At 43.5% G+C, this 12,602-nt stretch overlaps 1 protein-coding gene across 1 annotated transcript in view; it reads right to left on the reverse strand.

Moving 5' to 3' along the window:
• ESRRB (estrogen related receptor beta) overlaps positions 1-12,602 on the reverse strand; it is a 114,931-nt gene that overhangs the window by 96,935 nt on the left and 5,394 nt on the right. The window contains exon 2 of the mRNA XM_054400191.1: positions 6,222-6,322. Within this exon, the coding sequence (XP_054256166.1) occupies positions 6,222-6,322 (101 nt within the window). The remainder of the gene's footprint in view (positions 1-6,221; positions 6,323-12,602) is intronic.

A 12,602-nucleotide genomic window follows, 5' to 3' on the forward strand; every position in this document is an offset into this window, starting at 1 on the left:
AAAAAGAAATATGTGAATTGAAAAAGTCAGCGTAAAAATACCGAATCCTTGATACCATACCAAGAGTTCCTTTTCAAGATACAGTACTGTCTTTCCTGATGCCATTTTTTTATATTTACCCCAAATTAGAGGATGAAGAGGAGTTATTCCCTAAAATCATAGAGTTCCCTTCAGTATTTTGAAGGGAATTTACCAATAATTAAGAAAGAGTTGTAGAGACAGAAGGATCTGCCCAGGCAGACAGATCTGGCAACTGTCCAGCTTTGGTTGGCAGGCCACAAAGGGGAATCAGAGCTCACAAACTATCAAACACCACCAGAATTTTTCACTGGAGGATGCTGCAGAAGTGTTACAATAGGGTCACTGACGAGAACTGAAGAGATTATGCGAGCAGTACAGCCTGCACTACGTCAATTCCTGTCTCACTGCAATTTATTACCCATGAGATGTCAGAGATGGAGATGAAAAGGGCAGGAGCAGACAGTGAACTACTGCTTTAGACACATCTCATTCAACATTACTACATTATTCCTGCTCTGCCTCTGCTAGTGTATCTTCTGTTATTGCCCAGCAATGATATACTTCTTCAATTCTGGTCTCAAATCAGTACATTGTTTTGTGCCATTAAAGCTCCTGCAAAGCCAGCTGTCGTAGCAAAATAACTCATTAATGCATAAGGTGCTTTGGGAAATCTTTGAAAAGGAGAGGACTGAAGAACAAGAGAGTATCATCTTCATTGAGATCAACGATCCCAGGTAGCCTCAACATCAAAAGGCACAAAGTCTAACAGCAAGAGCGTTTCAGAGTCCTAACTCAGACTGCCTCCTCCCCAGTCTACTCTTCCCCATACATAACAGTGATTTCTACTTGTAAATATAGAAAACCAGATTTAATCTCTCGGTCTATGTTCCTCCAAACAAAGAGCAGTAGAAAAAATTATCAATTTTCCATTTAGTGAAACAGGTCTTATTTGATCTCTCAAAAGAAATTTCCTTTGCTGCCTATTTAGAGACAGGTTGCATTTTTGCAGTTTGTGTAACCTTTGTTCCCACTCTGGGAAGAAGTTGCTACCAGTACTTAAGTTGCTAAGTACTGATAGCAACTTAACCCTGCAGGGATCTGCTCCAAAGCAAGCTGCATGGCCCAGGGAGGTAGAGCATAGGCAACCCAGGTCTCTGGGGAGCTGTTATGCTTTGACCATTAACTTGTGGCTAGAAAAATCTTTACAGGGCCAAACCAAATTCAATGCTGGTTCATAAGTGTTGGGGTTATTAATTTGTGTGCTTTAACATACATTGTTTGGAAAATTCAATTCATCCCTTAATTCGCTAAATACAGCTTTAGGTTCTGAAACCCTCCAGACTGTGTGGCATCCTTTGCCACTTCATGCTCATTTGCCTTTTTTATTCTTCTTCCAAGTTGCCAGAAGACAAAAACATTTTGATTCTGTTCCTGGCCAGTCAACCTTTCTTTTAGAGCCAGCACACACCATTTCCCCCCACCACAATGGCCAGGTTGCAAAACCAAAACTAGAACGTTTGCTTACTTCTGAAACACTTCCCACTAAGATTTTTTCGGTCACAATAATTTCTGTAGCAATCTCTGTGCTTTCACAGATCCTTAGTTTTGTAGAAATACAAAGTTTCAACTTTACTCATTTACATGCATTTGACAGCCAGGAGGAGGCCTCTGCTTCCTGCTAAGGTTCATTCAAGACCTGTGCACAGATACCAAATGTCTCCTCACAGCTGGGCAGAGCCAGCCCCCAGTGGCATTTAGTATTAGTGATGCCATGACCACCTCCTCTCCTCACAGGCTTTCTTTGTGTGAGAATGTCACTGCAGTGTAATTCAAGGTACAATTTTAAACAGATTAACTTAAGATGGTGAAAAAGGCACTCATTACTGCTGAAATTAAACCTGTTAAGACATCTAATGAGCAGAAATGAGGCATTCTCAAACTGGCAGGAGAACATCCACAGTTTGGATTTTCACTAGCTTAAACGGATTGTTATAAAATCAATGCAGTTTGAATTGTATAGCTTCCTTGTGTAGGAAAGCTTCTCTCCGGACTGAGGAAATAGCAATGCGTGTAAAATAAATGACTCTGCAAGGGTGCAACACCCATTAACAAGCAGGGAGAAGGAACTGAGGAGGTAAGGTTAGGAAATACTGCACTCAAAGTGACTGCCTACAAATACCCAAGAAAGGGCATCCAGAAGTGGTAGCCAACAAATGGAAGTCTCAGGGACCTCTCAATATACTCAGGTTCCCCCCTTGGCTGGAAAACACAAAGGGGAAAAACATCAAACGCATGAGGGCACTTTCAGAGATGCAGAATGTTACCTGACTTGTACAGCATGCGCATTATACAGGAGTGCAGATCTCTCAGCCAGCAGAGGATGCAGATTAGTTATCGTAAAATGAACACTGCATAGAGCAAGGATGCAGCACTCCCACCCTCCATCCCAGAACACAGAGCCTTGCTATCAATAAACCTTCTCAGAAGACACAACAGTCTTTGTGGGAGGCTGAGGCCAGAATCCACTCCTGTCAAACAGCTTTCCAGACCAGGACGTAACTGTGGCTGGCAAAACACGTTAGCTAATGAAGATTGAGTCAGGCAGGCAGAGACGATTCCCTCAGCCTGTTAATCCACTTAGGGAAGAAGAAGGGAAACCTGAGCTGAATTCCTGTGCTCCCTGCAAGGGCTGTACTGCACTGGTTTAGCACCTTAGTAGAGCAAATCCTGCTAGAGCTGGATCGGGAAAATCTCTGGGTGCAAGACTAATGCTTACAGGAGCAAGAGGAAAGGCAGGAAAAGGAGTCCCTAGAGAGAGAGAGACAGGGAGAGATTTTGTGTCCCCTGGGAATTAATGAAGCAAACCAAGCTTTGCTTGTGTTCTCACTAGGAGAAAATAAGAGTGAGCTTGAATGTCAGCTATTACTGAACAGCAGGGCAGAGAGAGCACACGCACCTTGCACCTTTTCACAGGGCAAAAAAAGCTTCCCAAGGGGTCGACTCAGATTCCTGGGTTAGAAAGTCAGTGTTGTGCCCCAAATAGACATACGAGCAGGGAGAGAAAGTCAGTGTTGCCTCCCACTCAGCCGAAGTGGCAGCTTGTGGGCATGATGGGTGCCAATCCAAGGAAATGTCAGATTCTCCTTAACCACCAGAGGGTGCTCCCCATCTCAAAGACAGAGTCAATGTCACAGATACACCCAGGCAGCTAGAGGAGGCTTTATTTCCAGCGACCGTGGGATTCAGGCAAGGGAAAAATTTGAAAATTAATAATAAATAATAATTAATGAGTCTGATCCTGTGCCTCACCTCTGTTTCCCCATCCCTCCTGGCCCAGCAAAATAAGGCCCTCTGTCCTATTTGTCCTCTGCGTCCTACTCAGGCAGGTGATTTTCCTCACATTGGAAGTTAAATTACTTTTATTCTTTCCTCCTAGATCGTGGATGCAAAGCATCAAATAAACATTTGCTGCTTGGTAGGTCTGCAGAGAGTGAGACTCTGGCTTACATGCCTCTGAGCATGGCTAGGATCACATCCTTCAGTCACACAATGGTTGTTGCAATGCCAAGGCCTGACCCTGCCCTCCCACAGTGTGTGGGGGCCACTAGCCCATGTGAACAGGTTCTTTTTCTGTACTCTGTCCAAAGCTGGTTTTCCAGAGGGCAGAGTGCCTGTTATGCCAATATGCCTCAGGAGAGTATTTTCAGGACGAGAGTTTTGGGGCACTAACACTACCTAACTCTATCAATAAGACACCTGTGGGGTAAGGCCATTCACTTTGCTAATGCAGTGACCCATAGCCTCTTATTGAAGGGAAGCAGAGGGCTGTGGCTGAGATTGCACATTCAGGAGCTGTGTACCTCACAACATGCTATCTTGTGCCTCAGCCTCCCGTTTTTGTAGCTTAGAAGGAATACCCCAGAGTTGCACCATATGTGGAGAACAGAGCAGTTAGGATTAATTCATAATGGTTATATTGCACCCTGAGATTCAGCAAAGAATAAAGCATGCCAGGTAGGATCAGGTGCTATGCAAAACAGAGCAGCTCTGCTGATATGTCTGGCATAACATCTGTTTGTCCCAGCCCCAGCTTACTTTGATGGCCCAGGTCTGCATGTCCCATGGGAGAAACCAGCTTTCATCGATGGCTCCCACCCAGCACACGTTCTGCATCTTGCTGTCTGACCACTACAAGAACAGATTGTTGGGGTTTTTTTAAATTGCCCTTTTCTATCTCCTTTGGCCAGTAGTGCTGCCTGAGGGGATTTTTGCCCGAGTTCCTGCTCTTGATTACCCTGGCATCACTTTGTGTTCTGTCCTCTCTAAACCATACTTTTTTTTTTTTTCCTGATTAAACGGTTAAAAGTGAGCAGTTAAACCACTGTGCAAGGGACATTCAGTCAGCCTCTTGAATAGCTAAAATGTGTTTGACAGGTTTGGCTTACTTAATTTCCAGAAGGAAGCATTATCTGTAGCACACAGGAACCAATGTTTTTCAAGTCATCAAATGGCTAAAAATGATAGTAGTCATCCTTGAAAGAGTCATCACATTCTACAACCTAAACAGGCCCACGAATTCTTCTAGTACTTGGATTGTGAAGGGGGAAGAGAAGGGTAAAGTATGTGAGAAAAAAAGGTTTAATTGTATGTTTCTTAGACATTGCAATAGACAATTCTGCTTCCTACAAACAAAAAGTCGGGGGTGCATGTCACAGCTCCACTTCTCAAACTCTTTATAACTCCTTTGAAATTAGCAAACACCAGACATGCCATGGAAAGGTTAACTGGCATTAAGTTTGGACATTGATTATCCCAGCACTACTAGCACTCAATTTCTCAACTTTATAGATTTTAACACTACTCCATCACCAGTACAGTCATTATGTATTTGTTCCTAAACACACATCCAAAGTGTGATTACTCAAAATTAGGTATTTTGAGCATTACATTTCTGCATGCTTTTGCTAGGAGCTTGTGCTCTGTCACTCTTCCTGCGCCAGTTGCAGCAAAGACTTTTAAAGTAATTTCATAACCTTTCTGACATTCTCCTGTCTTCTGTATTTCTGCAGGGGAAAATTACTGGGGGTTTTATTGTTTTAATTAGTGCTAGAGTGTTGTAAGATCTCAAAATATCCCAAATTCCTTCACCGTTAAGAACAGCAGCATCTGGGTGTCAGTTCTGCTTGTGACATCAAATTACAGGGTCAGGCTTACCTTTTTTACTCACACAGATCTGTACCTCAGTGAAGACTACAACTTGTGGAATACATAATCTATAAGATGAGCAGGTTTTGGCTACCTGCAATTAGCTGATCTGCAACTACATGAAATGGCAACACTTAATTCAAATGGAGAGGCCAGGACAACACCATCTCACAGCACATAAATTCTGCAAAGCATGACAGGACCCATAAAACAAAGACAAAACCCCTTTATGTTAAATAGGGGAGACTACAAATGAAGTCAAGAATTCGGAAGTGCCACAATTCTGTTTACTTGTGAGAAATACTCTCAGCCCTCATGTACATATGCATTATTTTATAGCCCTTAATTACATGATCATCTTTTTTCTACAGTACCCCATCTCAGACTGCACTCAGAAGGGATTATTCCCATGTAATGAGCAGCTATTTGAGATGCTGGTTTCTGCTCATTGTTCACTGTGTGGCCCCAGGCCTTATTTACCACACATTATTCAAACCTGGCTCCAGAGATTTATTCATTTCCTTATGTGTTTTTCTATGGGCTTATCATTACACTGTCTAAGAACTTCACTAGCCCAAGATAATTTATTTTCACACACCTCTATGGGAGGAGGGGGTATTTTTATTCCCATCTTATGGGTGAATGACTGAAGACCATATTAAAAGGTATTTGCTAATTATGGGTACTCAGTCTGAGACATCTGACTGATTTGTGCTTGTACAGCACTTTAGATTCAGTGGATTCCCATTCACTTCATTTGCAGTTGTAAGCACTCAGTGTTTCTGTAAAGCTGGTCCTTTGGGCTCAAAAAGATCCTCTATAAAATAAGGAACACACAATTAAACAACCACTGGCACAAAAGCTGTTTGAAATAACCTGAAAACTATCATACAGAAATGCCACAGAAAAAACAACTGGCAGGTCAGAATTGCACTGCCTCGGCTATAAAAGCTACCCTTTTTCTCCTGCTGTCCCTTGTCTCACTCAGTACACACCTGACAAATGAGGCAGGGGTCCTACAGATGGTCTCTTCCACTGTGCAACTCTGATTTATCTCAGAGCAAGTCCATTGCATACAGTGAATGAGGCAGGGGTCCTTGGAAGAAACAGCAGAGAGTGACGTAGCTAAAACGATTTGACTAAGACACACAGCTGGGTAGACAGAAGAGTACACAGAAGCCAACTGGACTTTCCCCAGCTTCCACTTCTTACATTAGCACCCTTCAAAGCACCCTTTTCACACAGTTTGTTGTTTCTTTCACAGCAAACAAATTCCCTCATGAAGCATCACAATGACAATTTTGTGGATTATCAGAAGAGAAAAATCCATCACTTGGAGCACTACTACTAAGGTAATGAAGTAAATGGGCTGCAAGGGTAGCTCATCCTCCTTTGTGAAGACTAATGTGTGGAGCATGAAACACTGGGTGAATTTCAGGTACTGATGACAAATAAGAAATAATGATTCAGAGGTTCAATCAAAGTCATGCCTCTTGCCATCTCTTCTCCAGATCATCCCACTTTCTTCTCTTCACTGCCTTTGCCTTCTCAGCCTAGGCCTTTCTTTTGCTCACCCCTCCAAACACAAGTCCCCCACACTCCAGAGCCCCAGCTTCTTTGTTCAACAGCTGCTTAATTATTTGCTTCCTCTCCTCCCTTTTTTGCTTAGCTTCCCTTGCCATCTTTGCACTACTCTTTGGTGGCCCCACTTACTCACACCACCTCTGCCCAAACACAGCCACAGCTGTCCCTGCAGTCTGGCTCCAAAAGACAAGCTGATACAGAGAAATCTTCTTGATTAGTTCTTAAGTGAAAGGAAGGCATAATTCATGAACATGGCATACTCCCTACATTTTTTAAAAATAATAAATAAAAAATTTAAGAAAAAAAAAGATAGTTTTGATAAACACTTCCATACCTGTCAGAGGCATAGAAAGTGTTTACAGCAATGATTAAAACTTGGCAGTAGTAAAAGAACTGAAACTAAATTCTACAGGAAGCACTAGTAAAAAAAGATGGTGCCACTAGTCTGTTCATTGTACTACTGAAAATGAAGGTAAAAATTAAGGAAGTTGGTTAGGCAAGAACGATTGTTGCTGCCACATCATTCCAAAACTTATCATGGTTGAGAACATTCACTTTTGGATGGCAGGCTGCTGAAGGAAAGCAGAGTACTTGTACTCCTTCATACACTATCCTGGTAGCTTGTAGACACTAGTTCTTGTTTGATATGTACACCTACACCGACCAACGTGCGCATCAGCTGGACACATCATTGTAACACCTAAACATTTCACAGAGTCACAGAAAATAGGGCTAGGATCAGGTCAAGTGGTTGGTGCATCCCTCCATCCAAACAGAGGATCAGCCATAGCAGCATTATTTTTGACAGGTACTTTTTTTCTCATCAACACAGGAAGGACATGGACCTGCTAGAGCAGGCCCAGAAGAGGGCCACAAAGATGATCAGAGGGCTGGAGCACCACTCCTATGAAGACAGGCTGAAGGAGTTAGGGGTGTTCAGTCTAGAGAAGAGAAGGCTCTGAGGAGACCTTGTAGTGGCATTTCAGTATCTGAAGGGGACCTACAAGAAAGTCAGGGAGGGACTGTTTACAAGGGCATGTATGGTTTTAAACTAGAGAGGGTAGATTTAGGTTGGACATTAGGAGGGAATTCTTTGCAAAAAGGATAGTAAATACTGGAACAGCTTGTCCAGAGAGGTGGTGAAGGTCCCATGCCTAGAGACATTTAAAGTCAAACTTGATGGGGTCCTGAGCAACCTGATGTAGTTAAAGATGTCCCTGCATGTTGCAGGGGTTGTTGGACAAGATGACCTTCAAGGGCTCCTTCTAACGCAATGCATTCTACAATTCTTTTCCAGCTTGTTCTGAAAATCTTCCAGCCCTTCTCAGACAGTCTGTTCTAATGCTCCTGCAGCACTGCTAGTACAAGTTTTTAACATCAAATCTCCCACATGGCAATCAAAGCCCATTTATTTCCAGCTCTATCAACAACGGATATAGTAAATGGCTTAATCACTTCCTCTTGGACAAAGCCTTTCGCTATTTGAAGACACATTACACAGACTTGCCCAATATCTAGATTTCCACAACAGAATTATTAATTTACCTAACAGAAAAAATATAAAAAAACAAATAGCACCTCAGTCCCTCTATCTTCATTCCTTAGGCTCCATGCATACCACTTGGAAGGCCACAGATTTTTTGCAAACACCTGGGACACAGAACATGGTTGCAATGAGCAGGCTGGCTCACAGTAGACAAGTCAAACTTCACTTCTGGGAGACTCCAACAGATTCAGGAGTAACACTTTACTCCAGTTAGGAAAAAAAAAAAGTATCAGGCCTTCTCTGAGGCAAATATCCCAGCTGCATTCAGTTTCTCATGCTTTTTCAAAATCTTGAGCTGAAATTCTGGGAAACTTGAGAAAATATCTTTGGATATCAAGTCTATTATCTATTGCATTCATTACTCTACTAGCTAGAGCAGCAAAATTTCTTAGCTGTCCTTGAGGAAGCTGAGAACGGTGCCTATAGTCCTGACTTCCAGTGCTGTGCCTTGAGCACAAAATAATCTTTTCTCGCTGACGAGCAATAAAGATCTGACAGATTTCATATGAAACAGCTCCCAGGAAACTGGAAGTCCACTAGGGTGCGAGAGTGTAGAGAATAGCCAGACTTGTAACTAGAAATGTCATAAAGTTTAAAATGTGGGACTTGATATTATTCAGGTAACACAGATTTGCTTCCAGAGTTACAAACTGTGAGCTCCTTGGGAAGCCAGGAGCCATTCTGTGCAGACAGGAAACCAAAGGCCCTTCTCTGCAATCGGAGTGATGGGGACAGGCAAACTGACAGGTCAAAGTGCATGTAACTGCTCTGTATGGAGTGTTTGCACAACTGCACAAGAGCATATCCCTTGGTGATGTTACTCACAGGCCTTGGCCAACAGTAAATAAGACAGTGGAGCTTGATTCATGAGGGATGACAGGAAATCTATAACATGGGGGCTCTATAATCTGCTTGCTACTGCGTAGCAAAATGAAAGAACAACAGTCCAATTACTGAATCCTTGCTGATCCCAAGCACATCCTCTAGATCTTGTTTTGCTCAGAGCAGTGGGAGTCTATTGTCACCAAGGGAAAGCAAGCTCTGGCACAGGCTATCTTCCATGCTGTGATGGCAACAGCATTTTAGAAGCACCAGATACAGTGGATAAAAACACAGACAAGACTGGGAAATGAACTTCAGAGCAAATTTCTAGAGAGCAACAGGCTGCTGAACTCAGTTCACCAGAAGACCTCTCAAGTGGAGATCAAATGCTGCACTCCTCTGCAGACCATCTGCCAAAAGGGCTGACTGAGCCAGGGAACAGTGAACCACCAGAGCAGTACAGCCCAGCCACTTGGTTTGGTGGGGTCTTGGAACACCACTCCTCTGCAATAACACAAACCAATCATGATGCAGCTCTGTGAAACTAAAAACAGGGCTATGATCCAGTAGGACACCACAGCTAGGTTACAAATGGCAGCCAAAAGCGACCATAAGAGGAAGGAGCCAAAAGCGGGAGGAAGATACAAATTCTGGGGCCAGAGGGAAGAGGGATGGCTGGAGATATGATCCAAACCAAGTGGAAAGCTAGCCCAAGAGAGAGCAGCAAGTCTGTCACAACAGCAGCCATAGAGCAGACTGCTTTCATACTGCCAATGCTGAGGGCAAGTGGAAAGACAGAAGAAGGCTTCTTTAGTATACAACTGCAGCAGGAGGGGGAAGGGCTGCCAATTCTAGACAGAAGGAGAAGGAAGTAATTTTGCTTCCTACTGTGCAGTGTCAGAAAACCCACAGGGCTGCCCAAGGCTGGGAAGGACAGCTGAGCTGGGGAGGCTGGCAGCTTAGAGGAGACAGCACTCTCGTTTTTCTCTAACCAAACTTAGACGTTTTCATTCCTTGTGTCTCTGGCTCTTACCTCTTAACACCCTTCAGATCTACCTTCTGCCCCTAGGAAAGGGGCAAGGAGAACCTTTCTTACTCTGGCAACAGGTAAACAGCAAGGCAGGATTGGGAGCGAGAAACAATTTCAACTCAATTCCTAGCAAAGGCTTTCTTTGCTGAGTGCACACTCTGGGGACTGCCATCCTTTCCCTGCTTCCCACTACAACCATCTCTGCTGCCACCTCCCCTCCCTTGTTATCTGTCAGTAAACAGTAATTAAAGAAGTGGCCTGCTTGATAAAGCTCCCGCCTGCCCTCACACAGTGCTGCCCTCTCGGACGTGTCTAATTAAAATCCTGATGAGAAGATGAAGAAATCCCAGCAGCTGGGAGTCTGCCGACTCTCCCTGCTCTCGGCCTCTTCATTACTGACGCCGAGGCAGAGAGATATAAAGGACCCCAGGAAACGCTCCGACAGACCAATCGATACAGCCTTTTGTGGGACGTGATGGTCCGCTCAGCGCTGCCTTTTGAACTGTGTGGATAATGAGGATGCTGGAGCGTGGCTCCCTGCATGGAGCTGATGGGGATAGACTCCCCCAGCAGTTCTGCTACACTGCTGCTCCCAGGAACGGCACCCAGGACCCCTGCAGCTTGGCAGGCACTCACACCATATAGTGAATTCACAGTTACAATGGCTGGGACATTTGCTCGGTCTCCACCAACCCAAGCTCCAGAAAAATCAGTTCTTGTAGTGCCAGAATACTGTCAAACCTCTAGCCACGCCATCATTTCTGTGCAAACACAGACTGTGCATGTGTGTAGCTACACTGCAAAATGCTGAAAACTGGCACAGACCTTCCCTAAATGAAACCAACACCACACACCATGTGTAGATTGCTGTGTTTACATGGAGACCTCTTCATGGAAACGATGCTTTCACTGCTCCCCCCCCAGGGATTTTGTGCTGTGGTGACATTCTTGGTATGGAAAAAATGAAATAGTAAAAGGTTTATATGAAGTGCACAGCAATATCATCCCCGTGAATCACCATATATAGACACACTTCATGCAAATGCATCCACTAAATAGTTTTAGTTTTCTGGGGTTTGGGGCTTTTTTTGGTGTTTGTTTTGGGATTGTTTTTTTTTTGTTTGTTTGTTTTTGTTTTTCTAATATGAGATCAGCTTTACATGGAAATGAGCCCATTTTCACTGGCAAACTCATGTTTATCCAAAAGTCCAGAGATTTCATTGCTGTTAGTTTCAAAATGAAAGAAATAGTGAAGAGACAGAAGTAGACCTATACTTTTTAAAATCTCAAAGAGCATCTCAGGCATCTGCCGCCTCCCTGACCCTTTTGAGCAAGCGCAGGGGAGGTACAGTCACTCTGGGAATTAGGATTATGTGTGAGAGTAGAGGTGTATACATGGTTGCAATTACAAGAGCTTTATGTACGTGCATGAGGAAATTGCATGAGTGAGTTTTTATCTGAGTTCACACCTCCTGCTTCACAAACTTCTAATACTCATACAGTCAGCATCATCCCAGGAAGAGCTGGTGCTCTTTTTAGAGCCCTGGCTATGTCCTTGGGAGCTAGATTATTCAATAAACTCAGTTGTTTTCTTTCCCACTCTTCCAATTTTAATTACTTTTCCAGACAACATGCACTTAAAAAAAAAAAAAAAAAAAAAGAAAAAAGAGAGAGGAAGAGAAACGTTGAGGAAAAAAATGTTTCTTAAATACCTCATAAATTACATTTACTAATTATTTTCCAATTTGCTGTCATCGTGCTCCACTGTCCCCTCCCCCACAGCCCAGGCCCAAAGTGAAACCAAGTAACAAATTTCTGGACTGAGCTACACTTGCCAAAAAACCTCAAACTGTCTCAAAACAAACAGTCTGTAGCAAGATACCATCAGTAACAATACAAAGTGATCAACCAAATGCAGAAGCAATAGACTCAATGGTAAAAGCTCAGGAGTGCTACTGAGAAGGGACTTTAGAGAGTCCTGCAGAATATGAATGAAGAACGGCACCAAAGGGCAGTGACAGAAGCACTATTGCTGGGAAGTTCACAGGCTTTCTTGACCCTGTGAGCTCCCGTGTCAAGAGGTGCTGCTGTGGAGAACAAGGCAGCAGTGCTGGATGCACAGAGCTCTCCAAGCAATCCCTGCCTGTCCTGGTACCTGTGCTTGATAGAATGACACATTGCCACGGCAGCTAATAAATAGAAGTAATTTGATTAGCCTTCCCTAACTAGCGATAAGATCCTGACAAACCCTTTTTAATGCGTTTCTGGAGCAGGATGAAATTGTTTCATTTGGCGAGCAGGGCCCCACGGGAGTTGCCTCCAAGCTCCTTTAGTGAGAGGTAAAAATATGCCAATCATTAATGAGGGGAGAATTACGGAGACTTTAATGCAATC

The sequence above is a fragment of the Indicator indicator genome, chromosome 4, assembly GCF_027791375.1.
Source record: "Indicator indicator isolate 239-I01 chromosome 4, UM_Iind_1.1, whole genome shotgun sequence".
In the NCBI taxonomy this organism is placed as follows: domain Eukaryota; kingdom Metazoa; phylum Chordata; class Aves; order Piciformes; family Indicatoridae; genus Indicator; species Indicator indicator.